General features: G+C 44.2%; 1 protein-coding gene across 1 annotated transcript in view; it reads right to left on the minus strand.

Annotated features, from left to right (window-relative positions):
• Window positions 1-27,487, minus strand: part of PACC1 (proton activated chloride channel 1) — a 30,069-nt gene extending 2,582 nt beyond the window's left edge. Inside the window, exons 1-7 of the mRNA XM_063125571.1 lie at window positions 27,233-27,487; window positions 14,193-14,292; window positions 13,455-13,652; window positions 10,459-10,613; window positions 7,761-7,903; window positions 2,229-2,373; window positions 16-120 (exon numbers count right to left, since the gene is read on the minus strand). Of these exons, the coding sequence (XP_062981641.1) occupies window positions 16-120; window positions 2,229-2,373; window positions 7,761-7,903; window positions 10,459-10,613; window positions 13,455-13,652; window positions 14,193-14,292; window positions 27,233-27,268 (882 nt within the window). The 5' untranslated portion in view covers window positions 27,269-27,487. The remainder of the gene's footprint in view (window positions 1-15; window positions 121-2,228; window positions 2,374-7,760; window positions 7,904-10,458; window positions 10,614-13,454; window positions 13,653-14,192; window positions 14,293-27,232) is intronic.
• Window positions 27,488-27,716: the final 229 nt, after the last annotated feature.

The following is a 27,716-nucleotide window of genomic DNA, read 5'->3' on the forward strand; positions in this document are numbered from 1 at the left end:
TCAAAGTTTACTCACATCTTGAACTTCCTGGATAAAAGGATCTTTCCATTCAAATACCACAAAAAACAGTTGGTCACCTCCTGCTTTTGTCGTCCGTTCAATGTAGTTAACCACACTGATCTGACAGTAGGATAAAGAGAGAGAGAGAGAGATTTCTGCCATTACTATCATATAATCCACTCCAGAGTGCACTTCCCTTGAAAGGGCTGGGGCTCCAAATGCACCAACGATGATCAGATACTGCTTTCCCCGCCTTTTCAATGTACAAAAACAGATACTGCTTTCCCCGCCTTTCTAATAATCCCTTGACTCTTGCCATGTACTTTATTGGAATGAAGAATGCAGATTGCAACATATTCTTCTAAAAGGCAAGACATTCTTTCCAGACATACTACATGGCAAGTTCCATCTGGGGCAAGTGTCTCCTTCCAACTGGGGTGCCAGTGGGGCAGGAAGGGACTTGGCTGGTGCTTGCAAGCACTGGCCAAATGAGGGGGCATCATCTTGTTATCTCCAACCTCTGGTCAGAGATAAGGGCATTCCAATCCCCTGGCTAAGGGGAGGGGCTTGGAGAGAGGATGCTATTTATGGGAAGGGGGTGGATTGGGCAACCCATGGACCAGAAGTTGATCCCTCATGCACTACAATGACCCTGTTCAGATGAATGCTAAGCCACGGAGGTTAAGCATTTCGAGCTAAACATTATGGCTTAGCATGTCGTGTGAAACATGCGTTAGTGTTTCATGTGAACCATTCCTAACAATGGTGGTTACATGACCACAGTTTAAACACTCTCATTAACCATTTGCTGCAAAAGGTTTAGCAGCCTAACCATGGCTTAGTTTGTTTGGAAGCACATGCGGCTTCTAAAGCAAATACATGTCCCTACCCATCCAGAGTGCCAAGTTGGACATGTAGAAGGGATAGTTCCCTGCTGTTCACAGCTGCCTCTTTTATTTATTTTTGGGATTTGAACCCCAGCTTTCCATTCCAGTATGGAGTGCTGCAAGCAACCTACAGTCATTACAGTCTGCTGAACTATCTGGGTGAGTAGGGGCTTTGTAGAATGGCTGAGAATATCTTTCTTGCCTTCAGCAAGTTGAAGGGGTAAAGAGACAGCACTTGCAGTCTGCATTTAGAGAAAAAGAGAGCAGTGAATTCTAAAACTAGGTGCAACTGCTGCTCTTGGGAATCTGATGCAGGATTAGAGGATTGTGCTACCTGCTTTAAGGGTCTGCTTGCTTCCAATGTGCAGATCTTACAAAGACAGCAGAGGCAGTCTTGATGTTGTCTTTGCCCCGGGGTGGCTCCAAATCCATGCTGCATCAGTTATATGACGCAGCCACAGATTCAAAGCCACTCTGGGGCAAAGAGGCGAAGATGCACGGTTGAAAAGTCAGGGACTTACCCTACTTTTCCAGCCAGATCAAGGTCAGCCCAGCTCTTCCACCGGTCTGTCCCCGCTTGGAGCCATTTTGGGGGTGTTCCTGGGCAGAAGGCAACTCCTATTGGTCGCCGGAAGCCACAGGAGTGAGAGGGGATGGGCCCGGTGAGCCTAATGGTCACTGGAAAGCCCATGGTGCCTCCCCTCATAAGGACAACTTGCCGCCGCCACCCACAAGTGATATGGCAGGGTTCGGTGGCAGAGTGGCACCGACCCAGCGCCGTGAAGACAGCCCCCAGGGAGTCTTCAGTGTTCACCCTCATCCAAAGGAAACGATGCCATGTAATTGTTGCCCCTGGACTTCTTAGAGCTCAGGGAAGTAGGAAATGCATTAGAAGGTGCAAAATGTGCAAGATGAAGAGTCAGTAAAGCACAGCGTATACTGTGCCCTCTGCCATTCCAGGAAGCCTTTAGCACTGTCCTGCTTATTATTTATTTATTTATTGCATTTTTATACTGCCCAATAGCCGAAGCTCCCTGGGCGGTTCACAAAAACTAAAACCATTCAAAGTATAAAACAAACAGTATAAAAACATGATATAAAATACACATTAAAAACGGATTACCATACGTGATTAAAACATCTTCAAAACATCCTTAAAACATTCTAAAATTTCACTGGATAGACCTGCCAGAATAGCAAAATAGAAGCATAGCAAGGTGACACCTTAGTTTATAGCCAGCCACACTGCTGTGTAGGAAGCCCTAGACGGTGTGAACGGTTCCTCCAACAACCCAAAGTGTGATTTGACTGAAGTCAGGAAGCCTGGCAAGAGCACTTTACCTCCTGTCTGAATTCCACTGTCTCCCTCCCATCTTCTTCTTTCGTTTTCACTAAAGACATTTTGACCCAGGTCCGGAAACCGCCAGAGAACTTCCAGCTGGAATAGGAGCTCTCGCACGCCTTCATAAACTCCGATTTGTTGGGACTGTGGTGGGAAGAGGTAGCATTACTTTGGGGGGGAAAAAGTCAACATGGCTTGTTTACTAAGACTTTCCTGGGGGGGAATTAGTGTGTGGTGCGGTTGGCTTTAGACGCAGCTGCCCTGGTTGACTGATTTTGTTGTAAGACCCCCCTTCTCAGCCTTCTCCTACCTGGTGCCCTCTAGTTGTGTTGGACTACAACTCCCCCACAGGTTCCTGGCTGGGGATGATGGACGTTGAAGTTCATGGAGGGCACCAGGGAAGGGAAGTGAACCGCCCAGAGAGCTTCGGCTATTGGGCGGTATAAAAATCTAATAAATAAATAAATAAATAAGGCTTCCCTACTGAATAACACTTTGCATTTATAGAGCTGTTTTGAGCAAAACACTTTATTCTTCCAGTGCAGCATGTACAACAACCATTTTAGGTTGGTGTGAATCTCCCCATAGTGCAGATGCATGATTGAGAAGCAGTGGCTGAGAAAATGCTGCTTTTGCCTAAGGCTATCTACTGAGTTCATAAGAAGTCAGATCTGGGTACTTCATGATTCACAGTGTAGACTGTGAGCCTAAACACATTTACCTGCGAGTAAATCCCAGTGAACTCAGTGGGGCTTACATCTTGTACAGGTTTGCACTGTTAGCATCTTTTTGATCCTGCTGGGCTATATGTGTGTGTGTCTCTCTCTGTGTGTGTGTAACTGAAATGTAATACTACAGTGGGATTTTCCCATCAAATAAAATTGAATTTAAAAAACAAGCTCCTTGGCCTTGGCTCCAGCAACTCTTCAAAATGGCAGGACTCCGCCTTGGAACATATGACTTGATAATGAGAACACCTCCAAACATGCGCAGAGTGTCAGCCCTTATGTCTGCATAACACAGCCAGGTCTAAAGTATCTAGAATTGAAACTGCATAGATCTAAACATGTAAAGGTGCCTTATATTGAATATAGAACTGCATGTATTGTATGCATACATACATACAGTCACTTACTCTCTCTCTCTCTCTCTCTCTCTCTCTCTCTCTCTCACACACACACACACACACACACACACACTGAAGTGTAATTCCATAGTGGAATTTTCCCATCAAATAAAATTGAATTATTTAAAAAACCAAGCTCCTAAGAGTTCATTTAAGTTAGGCCTTGGCTCCAGCAACTCTTCAAAATGGCAGGACTCAGCCTTAGAACATGTGACTTAATGAGAACATCTCCAAACATGTGCAGAGTGCCTTCCCTTATGCCTGCATAACCACAACCAGGTCTAAAGTTTCTGGAATTGGAATCACATAGAAATAAAACTATAAAGCTGTCTCATATTGAATACAGAACTGTATGAATGCCAAAGCATATTCTCCGCCATCGCTGTATAGGTCTTACTTCAATTTCAGCCTCTGTGTGAGAAGTTAACTACAATGGCTTCTGGGAATATGTTAAGAGACAAAGGTCACTGACACATCAACGGCAGGGAAGAAAACGTTGTGCCATTCAAACATCCGTGACATCTGAACTAAAATTTCCATTCTGTTTCCTTCAAAGGCATTTAGTGTAACTCCATATATCTCCATTGCTGAGTAATAAGCCTAGACACCAACAGCATGAGTCTCATATTTCATAAGCTGAAATAGTAACAGCAGAGTCCTCTGTCTTTGCTGGCATACGTCTCCTTGTGCTGGCACCGCAGAAGCTGTAGGAATTGGGACTGAGCCCCAGCTTTGCGCTGTAGTAGGGCCCTCAACTGTACCTTACAACAGGCCTGGTGTCAGCCCATGGAAAGGTCGGACCATTTCCCAGGGCAAAGAGGTGTCCAGGAAAGGATTCCCAAACAGATCTCTTGTCTGGGGATGGGAGGGGGATACACACACACGCTACAGATCTCTTCCAAAAGGGACCAGGGTTGTTGTGACGATAAAGTGAAGAGGATGAGGACCATGAAAGCCACTTTGGGCTCTTTGGAGGAACAGCGGGATATAAATGTATTAAATTAAATTAAAAATAAAATACTTTCTAAAGGCTGCAATCCAATGGCCCCTGGGAAGGTGTCCCGGGACGAAAGGATTTTTTGGCTTGACCCCTCTGAAAACAGAAAGAGGCAGCTGCCCTCAGAGGGGAGATCCAACATGGGATGACCCCTTCCAGCCCTCACATAAACCTCTGCAGCCTTTTCCTCTCTGACGCTGAAGGTAGGACTGTTCTGTGATTGTATACCAAACAGTGCAGCCGCGAGCGATGAAGGAGTTGCCTCGCTTGTCCCTAGGGATGAACATATTAACCTGCCTTGTAGGAAATGACAACTTTGGTCCAGCTAGCTCATATTGCTTAGTTGGATGATACAGGCACTGTCCAATAGGTAAAAGCCAAAAAAAGGAAAACCCCAATAGAGATGCCCCCACCCCCCGCCAAAAGAAGCCAGAGTCAAAGGGGTGGAACTAAGGATGTAGTTTATTCTAAACCAAAATCCAACATGTTTCGGATCCTTAGGGTAATTCGATAATTACTTCTATTTCGTACTCACAGTCTTCTACGCTTTGCTAACTCCAAGGAAAGGTGCCGGGTATTTGAACACACAGTAAGATCACAAGCTGAATATGAGCCAACATTGTGATGAGGCTGCAAAAAAAGCAAAAGCTATTTTGGGCTGCATAAAAAGAAGTATAGCTTCTAAATTGCACAAGGTACTGGTTCCCCTCTATTTGGCACTGGTTAGGACTCATCTTTAACACTGTGTTCAGTTCTGGGCACCACACTTCAAGACAGATGCAGACAAGCTGGAGGGGGTTCAGAGGAGGGCAACCAGGATGATCAGGGGTCTGGAAATAAAGCCCTATGAGGAGAGACTGGAAGAACTGGGCATCTTTAGCCTTGAGAATAGCACTCTTCAAATACTTGAAAAGCTGGACCAGGATCGCTTCTCAATCATCCCAGCGTGCAGGACACGGAATAATGGGCTCAAGTTACAGGAAGCCAGATTCCGGCTGGACATCAGGAAAAACGTTCTGACTGTTAGAGCAGTGTGACAATGGAACCAATGACCCAGGGAGGTCGTGGCCTCTCCCACAGTAGAGGCATTCAAGAGGCAGCTAGACAGCCATCTGTCAGGGATGCTTTAAGGCGGATTCCTGCATTGAGCAGGGTGCTGGGCTCAATGGCCTTATAGGCTCCTTCCAATTCTACTATTCTATGATTCTATCAGTAATTGGAAACAGCTTTTTTCAAAGCATTACCGCAACATCAAGAGACTGTGTGTTCAAATACCCAGAGTCTTTCCTTGGAGTTAGCAAAGCATAGGCGACCATGGGTACGAAATAGAAGTAATATTTTGCATTTATCAAATTACCTTGAGAAAGGTCGCTTAGGGTCTGAAACGCGTCACATTTTGGTTTAGAATAAACTACATCCTTAGTTCCACCACTTTGCCGGGAAGGGGGGGGATCACTGTCCAATAGGTACCTGTGATACAGCACAGCCACCATCTGTACAGGATTCGTAATAGCAACAAAAGCAATAGCTGTGGCAGGGAACAGGGAAGAGATTGCATCTTTCCAGCATGTATTTCTTTTGATATATCTGCTCTAGGAAAATGTAACCACCTCTGGCCACATAAGAACTTCCTTGAGGACAGACTTTTGAAATCCTTGCCAACAACTGAATGATTGCTCTGCTATTGTTGTTTTGCATTGAACACCCCCCAAAACACCCCCCATAATTTGGAAAGACACTTTATTAATATTATTGCAAAGGCGTTGCTTTAAGCCCCCCTCCCCCCCGCCAACACGCACATTTTTAATTTCCATGGAAGTTATTTACTCAAGGAGGCTTCTGATGGAAATATGATTAGAGCTGGAATGAATGCTTTCCATAGACGGTCTGCAAGGCTGCTTTAGCTCCATTACCAGGCCTGGCTGGGCCTCTTAATTATTCAATCTTACCCACTAGAGTTTGAAAGCCTCTCCGTACTCTGGCTAATTGTGGGTTACCACGGCAGCCAAGTATGCTATGTGGAGAGCCTAAAAAAGAAGTGTGGATTATAAAGTATGATTCACGCTAAACCTAATTTATATGGAAAGCTTCTAAACAAGCAATTACCCAGAATTCACTTAAGATGCAGCCTCTCAAACTGCCTAGTTTAAGGCCGGTTTTGCAGCCTACCTAAACATACCACTGTTCTGTTTCCTAGCAGGATGGAATTATTTATTTATTTACAATATTTATATACTGCTCCCCATTGAAAATTTCGGAGTAGCGTACAAGATAAAACAAAACAAAAACAGAATAAAACACTTTAAAATAGATTTTAAAAGATGCAAAATGTACAGTAAACCGTGGCTAGTCATTAAGAAAAGGCTTCCTGGAATAATGTCGTTTTCAGGAGGCACCGAAAGGGATACAAAGTTGGCGCCTGCCTGACCTCCAGAGGCAGGGAATTCCACGGGGGGGGGGGGCACCATGCTGAAGGCTCTTCCCTTGGTGGACTCCAATCAGAGGATGGGTCTATGTGGAACCACCAGGAGCAGGCCCTCAGATGACCTCAGTGACAGGGCAGGTTGGTAGGGGAGAAGGCGCTCTCTCAGGTATCCTGGTCCCAACTTGTTTAGGGCTTTGTACACAACTACAAGAACCTTAAACCTGGCCCTGTAGCGAATTGGCAGCTAGTGCAGTTCCCTCAGCAGAGGAGTTACAAGGAATTTCTTTTTGTGCACAGTGGACAAATCCTGCCTGACTTACTACAATGGAAACAGACATGTCAGTTCATGTATTGCCTCCCTACCCTTTCCCCAATTTATAACACACAAGTGGAAGCTTAATGTTTGGCTGGTTGCACTATTCCTCGATATATTGGAAGCGCAGGAAACAAACAGGCTACGGGCATTCCCTTTGAACTATCCTGTGATCCCTGGGATGCTCTCTGAACGTTCCCTTAGAGACTTATCTTAGATTGAATACGTATCGGAGTTGTTTCTTTTGTTCCCTTCCTTCTCTTCCTCACCATGTTAAAGATATCCTAGCTCTTGCTTTCTTCAATTCTGTTCTTGCCCACTGGTCCCCCCAATCCTGATGTACATTCAAGGAATGTCGAAGGCTGGAGGTACCTCATACTACTTTGGGGCCCTGGCACTGTTCCCCTTCATCCATCCCATGACCCTTTGAATCCAGGTCTCACATTCCTCCAAAATAAGGATTTGCTGGGTGGGAATAAGAGGTACACATATTACTCCACTTTATGTTTTCCTCACAACAATCCTGTTAGGCTGATAGAAAGTGACTCACCCAAGTTTACCCAGTGAGCTTCATGGTTGAGTGAGGATTTGAACCCTCTTCAGAACACCACACTGGCTCTCAGTAAGCCTCCAACTTTTTAATGGGTAGAAATTATGGGTAGGGCTGTACCTGTTGAGGAACTCTTGGAACGAAGAAAAAAGGAGGTAATCAATTGCACTGAAATCGAGGTCTGTCTCATTCAGGTGGAACTGCATGAAGACCAGTTCTCGTTTCTTCACATCCCGAGGTCCTTCCACAATCACAGCATGTTTCTGTGAAAACAAGGAACAGAGAAAGGAAGTCAGAAGAGGAGTGATACAGGCTAAAGAGAATCATTCCATCCTGTGTCAACATGTGTTTCATTGGACTGATCAGGACAAAGAGATTTTCTGGGGGTTTAAATCTTCACAAAAGGTTTGGAGAATGGCAACAGGGGAGAGGGCCTCTTCATTGATGGCTCCTCCAAATTTTGAAGCACCCCGCCCAGCAAGGCCTGCCTTGCACCAATATTGTCATCTTTTGGGAGCCACGTTAAGACTTGCCTCTATTTCCAGACTTTTGATAGCATAAGATGGGCTCTATAATACATCAATTCAATTGTTTATGGTCGTCACTGACATTTAAATAGTTTTATGGGGTAGAAGTAGTTTAGCGGATATTTTTTAAGCCATTTTAAACTTTGTATGCTTTAATTTTGTTGTAAATTGCCTTGAGTCTTTTTTGAAAAAGGTATCTAAGAAATATAATGATAACAAAAATAATAATCTCGCTCTCTACTCCTCCAGTTTTCTTCTTGTGTAGACAACCTGGTATCCTCTAGATGTTTCGGACTACAACTTCCATAAACCCCAGCCAGCGTGGCAATGGTCAGGGATTCTGGAAGTCCTAGTCCAAAACATCTGGAGGGTGCCAGGTTGCCTACAGTTGCTCTATGTAAAAATAATCAAAAATACGTTGAGGAAAAACCTAAATAAAATACATGTGCTATCATTTTCTGTTCCATGCAGGTCTTGAATAACAGATGACACATCAAGCTAGGAGATGCTTGGAATAGATCAGGCAATTGCCTGAGTGAACAGTGGAACTCCTGAAAACAATAATTATATAAAGCAATTCAAATTTTGAAGGCGCTTCACTGATGTTACCATGGAAACCCTTACAATATCTCTCTACAATAGGTCCTTATTATTAGGGGAGGTTCACACAAACCTACTCACTTGCTTACAGCTCATTTGAAGGGGTTGCGCTGACTAGCCCTGCCCCTGCCAACCATGTGTGTGCATTGGCCACACCTCTTACCATTTGATAACAGTGGAAACAGGCCCTCCATATACATCAACATATTTATTTATTTTTGTATTACATTTATATTCCACCTTCCCCCCCTCCTTTTTTCAAAGGTGGCATACATAATCCTCCTCCTCCTCTCCATTTTATACTCACAACAATCCTGTGAGGTAGGTTGGGCTGAGACTCTGTGACTGGCCCAAAGTCACCCAATCCGCTTCATGGCCAAGTGGGGACCAGAATCCCAATCCAACACTCTAGTCATTAGGCCACACTGGCTCTCCTATGTGCATAGGGTTCCCCACCCAAAGGGAAATCCTCACTGGCCCAGGGCTACCCTCCATGCTGGTGGGGGCCATGGCTAGCAAGCATGGCAGGAGTGGCTTATGTGGGTCAACCCCAAAAACTTTCATGGGTGCTTTGAACACTGATGTCAACACTCCTATTATCACCCCTATATGTCTTCACAGTCCCACATATGTTGTCACAGGTGCTAGCCAATGCACACTTGCGGCCGCTGTAGACAACAACTGAATCAGCATCCCTTTTTCAGAGGGCCAGCCTCAATGTCAGGCAAAGGGCAACTTTAAAAAGTGCATTCTGAGAAGGAGATGTATCATATCAGCTATGCTTAGCCCGGAGAAGAGAAGACTGAGGGGGGAGTCCCTGAAAAGTTGTCAGACAGAAGATGGCCACATCCTGTTCTCTGCCATCAGATATAATGGGCTTTAGTTACAGGAAGGCAGATTTTGGGTAAACACCGGGGAAAACTTCCTAGCGGTTAGGGCAGTCAAGCAATGGAACCAGTTGCCTAGGGAGGTGGTGAGCTCTTAATTATTGCAGGTATTCAAGCAGAGATTGGAATATGTTAGAGAGGCTTTAAACTGGATTCCTGCTCTGAGCAAGGGGTTGGATTCAGTGGCATAAATGCCCCCTTCCAACAGTGGTCAAGTGTGGGTTGCTTTGAACTGTGGGGTTGTTTGTTGAACCATGGTTAGTGTGTTGTCTGAACGCAGCCAGAGTGGCTTGTTAACCATGCAATGTGGCCTATTTTCTCCAACAAGCCACACTGAGCACTCATGGTTTGTTCTTGAGTTGTTCAGGGTGATTAACAAGCCACACCATATGGTTAACAAGCCACCCTGGCTGTGTTTGGACAACACAATAACTCACCCTGCAGAAAATGTGCTGCATTCAGACACCACACTTACCCATGGTTCAACAAACAACCCGCACTTCAAAACAACCCACACTCAACCACTAAGTGTGGTTTAGCATGTTGTGTGAACAACACCTATGATTGCATGATTCACATGCACTATAAGCAACAGACTGCTTTGCTTAGCCTTATTCACACAGTGTAGTAAATGGGTTTGCCAAGTAAAAGAAACTTTCCAGGTTGTTTCAAAAAATCTGCAAGTAAAGTTTGCCAAACAAAAAAAAGAGAGCAAGAGAAATTTCACAGTAGTTCCTGGTTAACACTCAGACACTGAAGCTATGCGTGAAACAGACTTCAGCCCGTCCTCTATTTAATTATTACCTTGGTTTGATTAGTAAAAGGACCTGTGTAGTTGACTCTCTGAGTAACACATTCAATTTTTCCTGGCTGGCCTGGGTTTACCAGTGGTGGAATGTAGTCATAGTAGTGATGCTTGCACGTCAGCAGTTCAGCCTTGCCCAGAAAAAGGGCTATACCTATCGTGGAAGGACAGGATTATATTTCTAATAAATTGGATCAGTCACAGGTCTATATAAACCCAGCACAAACACAACATTGCAACTGACATACGCCGTTGCTTAAAACAACATATGATATGAAAGCTAGAATGGGCAGAAAGTTCATCTGGACCTGGGAATCAGGGCATGAAAGCCAGATTTATCCATTAACTCTGAATGTAGCCATACAGCTCAATGCGTCACATGTAGAAAGTTCAGTCCACTGCATCTATGGCTTCATAAAGGCCAGTGGTGGGAACTCCCCGTCTATTTGTGTTGTCTGTTTCTTGTGTTGTTGTTTTAACTGTGATTTTAATTGACTGGGTTGTTTTGTTTTTTGCTATGTTTTAATTAAGATTTTGTTTTTAATTCTGTACTTTTACTATTGTCTGCCACCTCAAGTGCTATTATTGGCAGAAAGGTGAGACAGAAACTTAATAAATATAACAAATAATACAATTTCTGCCCAACATCCAGAGTGCTGCTTTAGTTTTATCTAGCCAAGACCTTACTTGGCTAGATAAAACTAATGGTCTGGCATAGTGTAAGACAGTGGTCTTCAGTCTTTTTTTTCTAATTAATTTTTATTGATTTTTTTTTAACAAATACAACATTAATAAACAATAAGAGAACTTGGGAATACATTGACTACCATCTGTCATCAATACCCTACAATACGGAGATTGCTTCATCTATATTCCATTCATTTATCCTACTCCATTCATATCCAATTAACTTTCCATAACTGACCATGAGTCTCAGGTAGTTTTAATGTTGGTCTTCAGTCTTTTTAAGTAGGGAGTCAATCTTTGATTTGAACAGGCAATACAAGAAATGTAAGACTCCTTTTTGGGGGGACATGTTCAAAAACATCCTTAACAACAACAAAATAGTGAGCTGCTACAGCAACTTTCCTTAGTTACGGGCATGATTCACTTGTGAGTCTTAACACACCAGTTAAAGACTAATTATGAACTCCATCAGATGAGCGTTTTATTGCACGCTCGTTGCTGGGCACTCACGGATTTTCATGGGTCCCTCTCATGTGGTCTGCCTCCCACCAGTTCTGGCCTTCCTCGCGCCACAAGAAAAAACTCAGAAAGTCCAATATATTTTTAAACACGGATGTTGCTGGAATCTCTTGCTGTGTGCAGCAGAAGCAGCACGATTAGAACAGCCAACTGAATGGGCCTCGTGCAGGTTGTTTACTTCCTCTTTGAAAAGAGGAAGTAATGAGCAACAAAAACAGGGGCAGGGAGAAGCGGCGGTACAGAAGCGTGATTTCCCCCATCTGATGGAACCCTATATAAGGCAGCTCCTTATACCTGTAGGTGCTGTTATATCTACATTCTTTCTCAGTCTATCTGTAAAATGGGCATATTAGTGACCTATCTCCCAAGAGATACTATGCACTAAAATGTTTAAAACATCAAAGATTAGAGTAGTATAGAAAGGTATGGGGTGAAAAATAGACACCTCTACCTGACCTTTCCATCAGTGGGACATTAAAATTCTTCCCAATGTAAGGTCTTATCAAAGGGTATGAGCTGGAAAAGCCGTCTTTGTTAAGTGGGGCTTCCCATTGATAGCCATGCTCTCCTGATCACAAACCCCTGTCCTGACACAGCTGCCACTGAAAGCCAGGAAAGCTCTGGATTGCAGCTACTAGCTTTGCCATTCTGACTGGGCATGATGGGAGATGTAGTCCAACACATCTGGAAGGAACCAGGATGGGGAAGCTTGTCCCAAATTATCTACAAGATGACCATCATTGTGATAAGTGGGATGGCTGTGGAGGGAGAGTTTTTATATAGGCAAGACCCCCAGGAAGCACAGGTCATCTCTGTGCATTCTGGGTTCCATTTCTTGATCATGCTAGGGTGGGACAGAATGTTTGGAATTGGCTTTTACAGAGAGAGGACCAAACCCACGGGCAGCATTAAGCTTCTGCAAGTGATGCCCTCATTTTTCTAGCTGCTGAGAAAGGGACACAACAGCACCACCTTCTAGAACCTATTGACCAGGTAAGAGTGGAAACACCATAAAACAGCACTTCCTCATCCCCACACTGTCCTTCCTGCACGGGCAGCCCAGAAAGCTGCTATGGTCAATGGTAACGTTCAACATGGCCACATTCCCACAGCCTCTCTCCTGATACAGGTCATCCACCAAGGCAACCAAGGCAGTTTCCTTCCTGAATCTGGCTAAGTCCTGAATGAAATGGACTGAGATAATTGGGTTCATCCAAAAGATCCTGGAGCTGATCACTGAAATCTATAATCCAACACCAAGGGATCAAGTAAAGATACCTCCAGTAACAGTCTTAAAATGGTCTTAATAATTAGCATAAGCTAGTTTAATGGCCTCCCGCAGCAAACCTTTGCCAGTGATGGGAACGGTGTCAAACAAGTCCAAGTACATTTCCCCCATCATCATGTGTCAGTAACTGGAACTCACCCAATGCAAGATGCCACCGCCAAGAACTCAGTATCTAATATGTTACCCAAGTCTGAATGGATGACGGTCATTTTATCCATAGAACACTCAGAAAAAGAGTCACCGTGTGATTCTGAGGACTTCTTAGGAGAAGAAAAGACCTCTTCACTGCTAATCACCACCACCTTCAAATGTACTCTAAGTAGTTGCAATGTCAGTGGGGCAGTGAATTTGCTCAGAACCACTCAGAACCTTAACCTTGTAGAGAGTGTGACTGAGAGCTGGTAAAGCTGAGCAACAGTCAATGGTACATTTGTGGGAATTCAACACCACCACCACCACCCAATTCCCCACAAAAACATGCCGCTCCACATCGTGCCTTACCTGGAGCGTCATATGAAGGCACCTCCTTGTAAGAGACGGACATCACCGGGTGCTTAAGTTTCTCCCTGAAGTCAGCAGTGGTTTGGTAGACCAGGAAAACAGCGACAGCCATCAGCAGAAGGTATATGAAGAGGAGAATGACCGAGAAGACATTCTTCAGGCAGGACTTGCTGAAGCGCATCGAAGGGCTGTTGCTGTCTAGGGCCGAACAAAATATTCATCTACGATCGCAACTCAGTCTGAATTTCAAGCTCTCCCCACCCCTGTGTTCAAGAAGAAAGAACCCAAAACCTTGACCAGGAGCGGGAGGCAGTAACCTGCTTTCCCTATGCACAAAGAGGAGGTTACAGAGTGAGCAAGTATAGTTCCTCCATTTTCCAAAGGTCCACTTCCATGCCAGGCAACGGCGCCTTCAGGTGCATGTCCTAGGCCAGCCACAGCGTTCATGGGAAAAGACATTCCTCCATTGTGCTGGTTTCTACCATGCCTGAAGAATTGTAGGCAGAGCTACTATTTCTTACCTGTCTTGCTTGTCCCTTGACAAATGAAAAAGATATTGAGCAGGGCAGCCTTCCCCAACATGGTGCTCTCCAGATATGTTGGACTACTACTTCCAGCATGCTGGGAGTTGTAGTCCAACATATCTGGAGGGCAGTAGGTTGGGAGAATCTGCAATAGCCCAAGACTCTCATACCACCAAATATATATAATCAACTGCCCAGGGCCATCAGCCCTCACCTGGAAGGATAGAGGAGCTGGCATCATCCTGATCCTCTTCATCTGCTTGTTCCTCTGCTGGATCTGCGTTTGCAGCGAAGTGCTCTGCATCTTCACTCAGCTGCCAATGCAAAATGCAAACCGATCACCTATCAGGTCAGTGGAGGACAAACAGTGATGGACTTCGACGTGGGATCAGAGTCAATGTGAAGCCACAAACTCAGTGGGCCATTCTCCCTCCACATCTTACCACAGGGATGGGTAACATGGTCCTCCAGATGTTCTTGGACTGCAATGCCCATCACACCTCTCCACCAGATACACTGGCTGGGGCTTATGGGAACTGCAGTGCAATGACATTTGGAGAGTCACAGGTTCCACAGCCCTATATTCCAGCATCCACGGTGCGGCCATTCTACATGGTGACTGGAACATGCAGAAGATACAGGTTACAACTACCTTGCTGAAGCTAAGCGGGGTATATGTCTGGTCAGTGTCTGAATGGGAGACCACCTGGGAATCCCTTGGATACCATTTTGAGTTCCATGGTGGAAGAAAGGTGTAATATAGATGAGCTAAATAAATGAATGAAAAAACAGAAGAGCTCCACATCACTGCCTGATGGTATCGGGAATAGCCCGTGACATGAAGACTGTCTAAATGACTGGGGTGAACTGCAACTAGGGAAGCTGGAGGAATTTTAGATGGACTTAAAAGGAGTTCGGATTTCTAAGAATCTGACGTGCGGAAGCTGCTGCAGGTTTTTTTAAAAAAATAAATCTGAAATTTACGCAAATTTATTTGCAGGAAAATACGCAAGTTTCTCATGAGACATATGCCATCCTGGAAAATATTCATGGGGAAAAGTTGAACAGAATGTGGGACAACACGCTAAATGTTACAAACTAACTTAAACTGTAAATTGTTGCAAACTTTCTTATGGAATCATTTATGTATTTTTCCACATAACGGGGGGGGGGGGGAATTTGAATCTGTCTGTGAACAGACACTGGACCAAACGACACTGCACAGTCCATGAACACATGAGGGACGGAAAATCTGGACATCTCTAGCTGCACCACATGTAATGGATACTGCAGAAAGAAGCCATCACACAGAGGTGATAACAAATGGCTTCCACATGACAGCACTAACATGCAAAGTAGCCTTTGGCCTCATTTGTAATGTGGGAATAAGTGAGTACCTTCATGCCAAACTAGACAGGACTATGCTCCAATGGAAGGACCCCTCAACCCAATGGGGGAAGTCAAGGGGTGGAATTAGTCTCCCTCATCCTGGTGCCCCTGGATATTTTGGGCTACAACTAACCACCACTGGTCATGCTGGCTGGGATAATGGGAGTTGAAAACATCTGGAGGGCCTCAGGCTGGATTAAACTCTGTCTGGGTTCGCACTACACACTAACCCACACTCTGTGGGTTAGCATGTTATCTGAACCCAGGACATTTTCTGCAAAGTGGCTTGTTAACATGCAGTGTGGCATTTTTCTTGAATGTTTGTTGTTGGGTTGTTCAGGATGGTTAACACGCCAGACTGCATGGTTAACAAGCCACCCTGCGGAAAATGTCCTGGGTTCAGACAACATGCTTAACCCACATTTCAACAACAACTACTGAGTGTATTTTGTATGAACAGCCCTTCTCCCTACACATTCCTCGGACTCTCAAGTTAATTCAGCACAACACCTTTCATCCCGGTCACCACAAAATGAACAGCAGCAATAACAACGGAAAATGCATGGTCCAACGCTTCATTATCCTTCCACTCAATGGACCAGAATAACAAATAACTGAACACCTTTCAAAGCAGCAATACAGACCAGATGCTTTTTTGTTCCAGCATTCAAAGCCCAGGGCCCAAACTGCCAGGACATTTTTGTCAATGTCACAAGCTTGTCACATCTGATCGACATTATCCTTACATGCCGCACAGCATGTAATCCCAGAACTGAAGGGAAATAACTAAAGGCGTATCACGAAAGATGCAGTTTCCCTTTGTTCCTTCCCTCTGCATTCTTTCCTTTCCTGGCGTTCCGAAGCAGCCCTACAGATCATAGGTATGGCATTCCTTTCCTTCCAAATGGCGTTGGGAGAAAGACTAGCCAGGTAAGGGGAAGGCGACCCAGACAGGTAACAACTGTGCCATGTTCTGGTCCTCTCAGCATCCACAGGTTGGGTGGGTGTCCTATCAGCCTGCCCTCAGATCTCTGCAGGCTGCTTTTAAATGCCAGATTGATGCATAATAAGACCTCCCTTATCCTTGATTCAATAGTGATAGCCAATCTGGCATGAATAAGCAAGAACTGGGTGGGCAAACAGGAAGGAGTTGGCCTCTCCAAGTTGTGTCTACCGGGTTACATGGTTCAGCATCAGGGTAGACTTGAAGGCCAGGGAAGGGGCGGCTGCCATGATCTACAAGAATTCTCTTTCCACCCCCACCCCCTCCATCTGACTACTAGTCTGGAGTGTCTGCATCTTGTGTTAGGCCAGAGGGACAGATTGGGGATTCTCTTGGTGTGCCGCCTAGCCCGCTACCCAGCAATCTCCCTACCTGACCTGACAGAGGGGGCCTCAGAGGTGATGCCAAGGTCCCTCAGGCTGCTGGTTTGGGGGGACATCAACATTCATGCCAAGGGCACCTTCTCTGAGGCAGCTCAGGATTTCATGGCCTCCATGACCACCATGGGACTGTCCCAACATGTCATCGGTGCAACTAGATTTGGGTTTTTTAGCTAGTCATGGGGATGGTGATCAGAAGGTGGGGGAGTGAATCAGTCCCTTTGTCCTGGTCAGATCACCTCCTTTTGAGGTCTAGACTGATGATGGCTTTTCTCCTTTGCAAGGGTGGGGGGGATCTCTTGCCCAAGGCACAGGTGGCGGTCTGAACTGTGAAACACAAAAGTACGCTTTGGAACCCAAATAAAGACAGTGCTTGAGGGCAGCACTTTGATTTGCAATATCTCACCCTCCCAGTTAAAAATATATATGAGTAAAACAAGAAGTAAAATTAAAATCAGAAGCGGCATGGAACCTGGTGGGCACCAAGAGAGGTGTCTGAGGAAGCACCTTGGATAGTTCATTCAGAGTTCTGTCTAAAACCTGGAGCGGTTTCACCGCCCCACTGACAACGGGGCCACCAGCCTCCACTGAACACCTATCATTCCCAGTCAGCAGTCCCCCACATCTGGAAGGCACCAAGCTGGGGAAGGCTGTTTTACAGTGGTATAGCTATCATCAGATCATTTTTCGGTGTCTCCTGTTTCAACATTTACTCAGGTATCAGACAAGAAAAAGAAGCTGTGATCTGCAAGCGACTTCAACGTATCAATTCACATTACCTGCAAGGAGTCTGAGCATAAAAGCTTGAGGGATGGACATCTGGTACATCATTCCTTGTGTAGAACATGTCAATTGATTCCATTGAAAAAAACCTTCTGTTTGAGAGGTGAAATAGAAGTTCTGTTTGTTTGTTTAATTTATTGCATTTTTATACCGCCCAATAGCCAAAGCTCCCTAGGTGGTTCACAAAAATTGTGTTGTGTTACACCTCTAATGGCCCATTGTCACATAAAAGTCATGCATATGTCTGAACCAGGCCTAAGCATTTAATCAATTTTTATTATTGTTGCTGTTGTTTATATGCTGCTGTTTAGGATACACCCTCACAAGGCAGCTTACACAAAACAGCAAATGCACATCAAATAAACAATAATTAAGACAAGCTGATAAAACTGAAAAAAGTTTTAAAAAATAGCTGGTTAAATATCAACCAGCATCACAACCATGGAATGCAATCAAAAGAACAATAAAACATTTTTTTTGTCAAGGTCCCCTTAAAGATCACCAATGCAGGGGTCATGTGCAGTTCCCTGGCAAGGGAATTCCTAATATTTGGGGCCACCAACTGAAAAGGCCCTGCCCCTGGTATCTTACAGTCAGATGGTGCTTGGCAGCAGGGCAGAAAGCACACTCTCTGTGGTCAATTTCAGAGTCTGGGTAGGCAGTCCTTCAAATAACCTGGTCCCAAACCAGTCAAAGCTTCAAAACACTTTAGGTTGAGTCTGGCAACGAACAGGTAGTCAATGCAACTGGCACAGAACTCGTGCAAGAAGATCAGAACGCCTACCTCCTACAAGCATCCAGGTAGGACATTTTGGTAACTACCAGTATGGAATGCAGCTATCTTTAAAGGCAGCCCCGCAAAGAGAGCACTGCAGTAGTCTAGGGCTTGCATCACTGAACGAGGTCTACTTTCTCTGCATAAGGATGCAGTTGGCCACCAAAGCCATCTGTATCTCCATAGACAGCGCCGGGTCCAGGAGAATCCCCAGATGGTTAATCTAGCTCTCCAAAGTGAGTGCAACCCTGTTCAAAACTGGATGCAAACTTCTATCCAGATCAGCGGTCTGCTCAGCCAACAGTGCTTCAAGGCAGTTTGATGTTTGGAACCTGTATGACAGAAGCTGATCAAAAAGAGCTTCAGACACAGATTCTCTCAGTGTTTACATTCTGGTAAGGTCCACCTGCCAGGATTCTGAACCACAAAGAGAAAGGACCATCACAGGCCTTCATCCGTCTTGGGACACCGTTCCTTTGTAGTGTGCTCCATCCCTTACATCAGGCTGTGCCGTCTCTTCTCCCTGCAGGTTGTAGCTGGGGCTTGCTTCTGTTGTGACAGGCATGAAAAGAATGTGTTCTGCTTTGCCTTGTGTCAAGCACTTTAAAACACTGTTAACCTCGTAACATGGGGACCTTCAACCTGCTGTCTCCTATGGTGGGAGAGGAGTTGGGAATGACGGACCAAGGAATCAGACATCGGGTGAGGAGGGAGGAATAACTTCAGCACATGAGGTGTTCTAAAAAGTTGGCCACTCAAAAGAGGTCCCTAAGGGAAGACCCTCTCTGAGAGCGGGACTGGGGGCATGTCTACCTGAAAGGTTTGCCCTGGGGTGGCTTCACAGCAGCGGCACATCATCTACATGACACAGCCACCACTGCGAAGCCATCTGGGAGCAAACCCTGGAAACTCCGCTTCAAAAAAGTAGGGCACTCACCCTGACTTATTTGGGCAGCAGAGGCTTGTCACAACCCATGGCGCCCTCTGATTGGTCGCCATGGGCTGGGCAGGGAAGGGGGCAGCCCCACACCTCAGTAAAAGTAAAATAAAAATAGAAATGGGGGGAGGGGAGGAATGGGGCCGTTCCTCCCCACCTTTTTAAATTTTATCATGTATTTACTTATTTATTTAGAATATATATATACCACTGACAACAAAGGTCCGCATAGTTAAAGCAATGGTATTCCCCGTAGTAACCTATGGCTGCGAGAGCTGGACCATAAGGAAAGCTGAGCGAAGGAAGATAGATGCTTTTGAACTGTGGTGTTGGAGGAAAACTCTGAGAGTGCCTTGGACTATGTGGCAGGGTTTTGCTATTTTATTGTTTTACTCTGTACAGCACCATGTACATTGATGGCGCTATATAAATAAATAATAATAATAATAATTGGACTGCAAGAAGATCAAACCAGTCCATACTCCAGGAAATAAAGCCAGACTGCTCACTTGAGGGAATGGTATTAAAGGCAAAACTGAAGTGCCACCACGCTGAAGGCTCTTCCCCTGGTGGATTCCAATCGGAGGATGGATCTATGTGGAACCACCAGGAGCAGGCCCTCGGATGACCTCAGTGACCGGGCAGGTTGGTAAGGGAGAAGGCATATTACCATTTAGGTGTCATAATTAACTGTATCTGCGCAGCTGCGCAGATACAGACAATAAAATAAAGATGGGGGAGGAACAGCCCAGTTCCTCTCCTCCCCCCGCCCCAGTTTTTTTTTTTTTTTTACTTTTACAGAGCGTTAAAGTTCATAGTTGTGTTCCTTCCCGTGCAGATGCTGAGAAGGAAGCAAGTGTGGGAGCAAGGCACCTTGTGGCACCAAAGCGCTGCCATCAAGACGGGGCCTGGAAAAGTTACTCAGGTTTCATACTATCAGCTGGTGTCAGTTTCACTGCAACTTCTTATCATATTGTATTCATTAAAGCTAGCTTCTTATAATCTAATTAGTATTATGCAAAGTTGACTAGAGAATTTAGCTCTGTGTTGCTATACGTATATTACATCTGTAACCTGAAACTTGGCTGATCTGGCTCTGGTTTGCATAATAAAAGCTATTTACTAAGAAACTGTCATCATTGTGTGACTACAAAGACAACTGGAGGCTTGGCACTCGACAAACAATACTATCTGTGGTGCCAGCCAAGCCCCCTCACCCTCCTGATTTTTATTTTATTTTATTTATTCTTATTCTTATTTTTCACTGGGAGACTAGCTTGCTGCAAAGTGATATGCTGTTCTACAGGGCTATCTTTATTTGGTTCAAAAGAGTGGTTTTGCATTTCAGAGCTCACCCTCCAACTCTGTTCTTGGGGCAAGTTGTTTTTCTTTTAGCTTTGCCAGTTTGACTTCTGGGAAGTGAGTCTACTGTGACCAGCCATGTCCACCATGGCAGCCATTTTATGAATGGGCAACATCCCTTCCACGGCAGCCATTTGGAAAGGGGAAGGTGGCTGAGGGAGGGAAGAGGTGAAGGCAGCAGGAGAGGGAAGGAGGAGTGCGGATGAGGGAATTCAGGGAAACCAGCAGTGTGGTGAAGAAGAGAAAGAAACAGATTCTTCAGGTAGAAGAAGCTTGAACCTCCACAACAGAGACTGCAACAAAAGGCTAAAGGAATTGGGATAAGAGACTGTTGTTGGCCTATAAAGAGTAGCACTGCACTTTACAATGAACTGTGGCCTAAAGTTTGAGTTCTTGGTTTATCATTTTCTTATTGTTGTTACTTACCAAACATTCCAAAGTTAAGTAAATTCTATTAAGTATCTATTTCATTTGTCTCTAGAGTGATTGCAATTTGCCCCTCTTCATTGTAGTTATAGAAACCTGAAACATCACTCTCTCAAAATGTTAAACTCACTTAAATCATAGCACCAACATGGATACAGGAATAAAATGGAGTTTGCTTCTGCTGCCGTGACACCCTCAGGGTGGTTATTTCCCCACCACCACCACATTCTCAGGGCTCTAGACATATGCCCCAAGGTCCAGATCTAGCTGCACCACTGCCCTACCTATAAATTACAAGTAGTGGAATCTGGTGCCTCCGATGTCAGTGGGGCAGTGAATCTGCTCCGGGTTTCAGTCAGAACTCTAAAAGAGCTATCCAAGGTACAGAAGCCTCCGCTGCTTACAAGGCTCAGTCCCTTGGCCTTATAGCACAATCCTATGCATGTTTACTCATTAATACATCCAACTTAATTAGACAGAAGTTAATTCCAAATTAGTATGCATGAGATTGCAGACTTTGGACTTATTTATTTATTTAAAACACTTATATCCCGCCCTATATCAATAAGATCTCAGGGTGGCATACAGATAAAAGCATATAGTATAAAACAGTAAATACACAGCTAAAAACAAATTAAACCATAAACCAAGTTAAAACAATATATAATTTAAAAGCAGTAAAACAATTAAAACTGCACAGATACAAACACACGGCTCTGTGTTTGTATCTGCGCAGATACAAACCGCACAGATACATACTGTTTGAATTGTACTTTATGTGTACAGTTCAAATGAATTTTAAAAGTGTAAGAGAACTATAATTCTCCTGTTATACCTGGGGTCATTTTTGTATAACTGCCACCTAGCATGACGCAATACACAGGATTGCAATCAGTAGTCACGGCTGAAGTAGCCAAAGGGCTGCTTCTATGAATGGTGCTCAGAAAAAGAGAAATCAAATCGTTGATAGATTAGCTAGCCCTTAAACACACATTAACCCCCTCGAGGGAAGCGAAACAGGTGGAGCATGTGTGTTGTAGAGTTCTAATCCATGTTAGAGAGCACAAGAACAGTTTGGGTAAATTGGCCCAAAATTTTAAGGATTGAAACAGTTGAAAGTAGAAGTGCAAGGCGATGGCAAAAATATTTGAAAAAAGCAAACCATAACTTTCCAAAGTAGCGTGAAGAAGAGAAGAACAGATAAAACATTTTAAGGCCTATCCTATGAATTAGCCTTGAGAAATGCTCTAAAGCAGCCTTCCAGATGTGTTGGGACTGCAATGCCCATTATTCCCAGCTGGCATGGCTATCTGCAACAATGCTGGCCTTCCTTTCAAAGCTGTTGTAAGGATTACTGAGATAAAGGTGGTTTTTTTTAAAGACGTCTATACTCTGAACTCTGTGTTCATATTAGTGCTACCGATCAAATTGAGTAACTGTTCTCTCTCTCCCTTTAAAGGTGGCTTAAAAGTAGTTTAACTAATTAATTTAAATATTTTCATGGCGAGATTAGCCATTGCTTCTTTGTCCCATTCATCTTTTGAGCAACTTGAGATCTTTTTCACACCAGAGTCTGTGTAACACTTCCCCATTCTATTTTAAGGCTATTGCGGTCTGCAGGCAAGACATTTCCCCCCCCCCCATCCCTAATATCGTCAAGCAGCAATATCCTTTTCTTTCCCTCCCTTCCCCCCTCCCCACCCCTTAAGTTACTTTGCTTTGCAGGCTAGCCTGATCAAAACTTTGGGTGAATTCAAAAACTTGCTCACCTCTTTGTGATTGTGAGCTGGTGATACTAGAAGCTATTGCCATATGGTTAATTTCAGAGGATTCATGGGAATCACTTCGAATGCTTGAAGAGTACTGACTCATCATCACTATTTGTAATGTTCAGAGGTGAGTGCTGTTCCTTACGTTGCCCAAACATCATCATCCATTCGCAACACGGAGGTATCAACAAGCTCAGAGAAATCCCAAGGTTCACAGAAACATAAAAAACATTTTTAGGAAAAAAGAAAATGCCAGTGGGGAAATGAAAATAACAGCTCAATGAAAAATGAATGTTCTTGGTGGGCACAGAATGTTGACTGACCATGGTGGCGGGGAGGGTGGAACCTGATGGGTAGGGGAATGGAGTGGAATATTCTGAAACACCAGCACTTTACTCTGTAACATTTTGTTACAGTTTCAATTTGTGTTTAGTAATAAAGAACTCATTTTCTAAGTACGCAGCCTTCCTACAAGAGGATCTTTCCCCTGCTTGTGGGAAGCAGACTTGGGGAAACTCTTTAAGATTTACAGAACTACTAAAAATCTTTAAGACATCTCCCACAAACCTCAACACACACACACACACACACACACACACACACACACACACACACCTCATTCCCCCAGCTCAGTGAGGTCTGACCATGCTCAGTGGGCATAGAATGTTGGAAAGGAAAAAGAGAAAAGTAGGGGTGTGACGGGGAAATAGAATGGAGTTCCCTAAAAGAGAGCATGGCGGGCTAGCTAGAATCTGGAATAAGAGCACTACATGCTGTAACATTTTGTTGCAGGTCCCAGGTGTAATTATTATTATTATTAATAATAATAATAATTACACCTGGGACATAATAATAATCTGCACTACTTATTATTCATCTGCATTGGTGAATTAAAAACAAAAGAGTCTCGTACCACCATAAAGATTAACACAGTTATATAAAGATATGTATATTGATATATAGCAGCGGTTCTCAATCTGTGGGTCGGGACCCCTTTGGGGGTCGAATGACCCTTTCACAGGGGTCGCCTAAGACCATCGGAAAACACATATTTCCGATGGTTTAGGAAACTGTATTGACTGAACTATGTCATGTATCATCTTTTGTATTATTAAAGCTATTGTTATGTATTATTTTCATTAGCAAACCATCCCATGACAATGGATCGTGTAGAGAAGAACGAAAATAATTTTATGGTTGGGGGGTCACCACAACATGAGGAACTGTATTAAAGGGTCGCGGCATTAGGAAGGTTGAGAACCACTGATATATAGAAATAAGCGCAAAAGCTTCTTCCATAATTGATTTTCAAGGTGCTACAATTTTATTTTATTTTTTTGCTACAACAGATTAACACAAGTACTCCTCTGGAATCAGCGAATGCAAGAACAAAATCAGGAAATGATATTTTTGTTTACAACCACAACCTGTTTGAACTCAAATGAACAGCACTCTCAGCCTCTACAACGCTGAAGGAGAAGCAAAAGACAAGCAAGCACAGAGTAAGGGTTGCAGCAGCTGGTACATTGATATGCAAAATAGGTGCAAGACTCAAATTCTGGCAGGGCTGCAAAGAGGGAGTTTAACAATATAGCTAAGATCACTTTAACAGACCCATGCCAACAGAGTCAAACTACACATCCAACTTCCTGAGTTTTCTAAAATATGCGATCTGGGAGAGTTTGCCCACATCAAGAGTTTCTCTTCTCCCCTTTCCTGCCTAATTATTTGCAGTACCTTAGCGGCCTGAGTTCCACCAGGCAGATAAGCAGGCAAAAACAACTCAGGAGTTTGCACAGGGAAACAAAACGTTCTGGGCATTGTTGAAATTCAGCCCTGGCACTAAAGCTGGCTGGCCAGCTAACTTTCTCTGTGCTATTAAGCTGACTTCTTCATATTCTGAAAATCAGAATTAATGAAGAGATCTGGGGGTACATGTAAAAACGGAGTTGATGTAGGATGAAAGCTAGGCCAAAAGGGTTAGATTATGAGCTGGAAAGAGAATAAGGGCAACAGTCCTATGTGGATTTACTAAGATGCAAGCCTTAAAGGCTAACAAATTTATTATGGAGTAAGTTTTTGCGGACTAGACACCACTTCATCTGATGCATGAAGTGTTATCCAAAGTTGGCAGATTTAGAATTTATATATGTAAATGCAAACCATTTATACATGTAAATGCAGACCCTTTATTAGGTCAACCAAAATGTCACAACATAGCCTGCAAGCTTTTGAGTTCTTCAGAACACTTCATCAGGCGAGATGATAAACAAACTTGGGGTGAGGGAGGGACAAAAATGGCTGGCATTGAAACCATGGATCACAGTCTTAAAATGGTGGGGTGGGAGAAGTTGGCAGACATGGAAAATCCAGCTGCCTCCATTCTTGGGAAAACAAATAGGTTCTTTGAAAGACAGAAAACAGAAGTAGAGAGAAACTACACAGTTTTAGCATTAACAAAGCAGGAAATTAGCTAGTTAGTCTAATGAAGAATTCTAGAGAACTGAAACGCTTACCCACTACTTCATAACATTTCAATTGGCCTAATAAAAGTATTGCCCTAATATGGATCTGGGATTTTTCTAATAGGCCAGTGTGGCTACCTCTTGCTTTACCCTTGTGGCCCCTTAAAGACTTCACATTAATTATGGCATAATAAGCTTTCATGGATTGGAGTCACACAAAAATATGCATAATAGACTTGGCAGTCTTTAAGGTTGGTTTTGCTACAACAAACTAACACAGCTAGTACCCCTCTGGAAATTATTACATATATAAGATTGCACCGCAAGCATACAAAATGTTTAAGAGTCCATTATGTCCTCGGATAGCACTTGGCTTATCGGTATTATTATTGATTAGATTATTAATTGCCAATGACAAATGAACTGACTGTATTTTCTTCAGGTTTGAGCTCCCATTTCTGGATTCTTTTCATCTTGACTAGAAAACGGGCAGGATGGATGGCCTTGTACAGCCCAATCCTATGCATATTTACTCAGAAATAAATCCCATCAAGTTCAATGAGACTTACTCCCATGTTCCTAACTCCCAGGTCATTTATTTATTGTATTTATATCCCGCCTTTTTTTCTCCAAGGAACCCAAGGCAGCGTACATAATTCATTCTCCTTTCTGTTTTATCCTCACAACAACAACCCTGTGAGGTCATTTGGGCTGAGAGTCTGTGACTGGCCCATTTAACTTAAGGCACAATCCTATGCATGTTAAGACCGTAAAGGACTTTTTTGGGTCTAAACATGCAATAGGATTGCACCCTTAATTAATTTAATTTAATAGATGTATATGCACCCTTAATTAATTTAATTTAATAGATGTATATGCTGCTTACCATATTTAGAATTATCTCTCAGTAAATGTGCATAGGACATTTAGTGCCTGGTCTTTACATGGTGCAATCCTATGCATCTTTCTTCAGAAGTAAGCCCCAATGTGTTCAATGGAATTTACTTGAAAGGTTGTCACACAGAGGAGGGCCAGGATCTCTTCTCAATCATCCCAGAGTGCAGGACATGGAATAATGGGTTCAAGTTACAGGAAGCCAGATTCCAGCTGGACATCAAGAAAAACTTCCTGACTGTTAGTGCAGTACAACAATGGAACCAGTTACCTAGGGAGGTTGTGAGCTCTCCCACACTAGAGGCCTTCAAGAGGCAGCTGGACAACCATCTGTCAGGGATGCTTTAGGGTGGATTCCTGCATTGAGCAGGGGGTTGGACTCGATGGCCTTGTAGGCCCCTTCCAACTCTACTATTCTATGATTCTACGAACACTTGCATAGGTTGGTTGCATGTAGCAGTTTCTTTCCTCTTTTTAGCCTGCCACTCTTACTAGAATTAGACTCACTTCAAGCCACCGATTCCAATGGATTTATGCACCAGCAACCCTACAGAAGTTAGTGAGACTTAATTCCGCGTAAGCCTGTTTAGGACTGTGATGCGAAGGTGCAACTAAGCCCCTAGTCTAAGCCATCGAGTCTTATTTCCGAGTCAAGGGATGGCACTATTACTCGAGAGTAAGCCTCGCTGAACTTCATGGGACTTATTAAGTGCAGTAAAACTCTGCACAAAATCGGGTTGCCTTCAAAGGTCTTGTTTGCAACTGAAGTCCCAGCCGCAAAGAGGAATTGTCTTTCCGGTGCATGGTACAAACAAACTAAAGTTGCTCAGCAAAATAGCAATACAATTGAAGCGCGTCGATGCCTAAACGCCTCGCGTGCAGACGATGGAAATTTAGGGCGCAAGTTTGGACAGAAAAAAGTCTTACAACTCCCAGCATCCCGCAGCCGGCTATTGTAGGAGTTGTGGGACTTCCCCCCCCCCCCCAGTCTAAGTGTGCATAGATTGCACCCTTAGGAACTAGAGAAGCCCCAAGTCACTCAGCTTCCCATGACGCGCGTTCTCCCAATACCTCTTGGTAAGAAGACGAGATCTCGGCCCTGATCATGGCATCGGCGGAGAAGTTGGATCAAACAGCAGCAGTAGCTACACAAGAAGCTGGCGCGGGAGTTCCGCGAAAACGACCGGTTGATCAAAGCGCAGGCGGCGCAAACACGCCGACCACATCAGAAGCTTCGTCAAGTGCACAGACATTCTCCGGCCGGGAGCTGCATACAGCGCAGCCGCACACGACTCGCTAAATACCGCTAACTTTTGCCCCCTTCCACGGCTCTGCATCTGAGCGATCGGTTACTTACGCACGCCGGAGAAGCAACGGGGCCTGAGAGGATGGCATGCTGGGAAATGTAGTTTATTTTCAGGCAGAATTTGCTCGACTTAAGTTACTGGGAATCACATTCCTCAGGAGTGGGCAACTTGTGGCCCTTCAGATGTTTTGGCCTTCAACTCTAAAGACATTCAAATTGTGTTCTGCAGGTCTGAAGAGATTTGGAGTT

Source organism: Elgaria multicarinata, chromosome 4 (assembly GCF_023053635.1).
Source record: "Elgaria multicarinata webbii isolate HBS135686 ecotype San Diego chromosome 4, rElgMul1.1.pri, whole genome shotgun sequence".
NCBI classification, from domain to species: domain Eukaryota; kingdom Metazoa; phylum Chordata; class Lepidosauria; order Squamata; family Anguidae; genus Elgaria; species Elgaria multicarinata.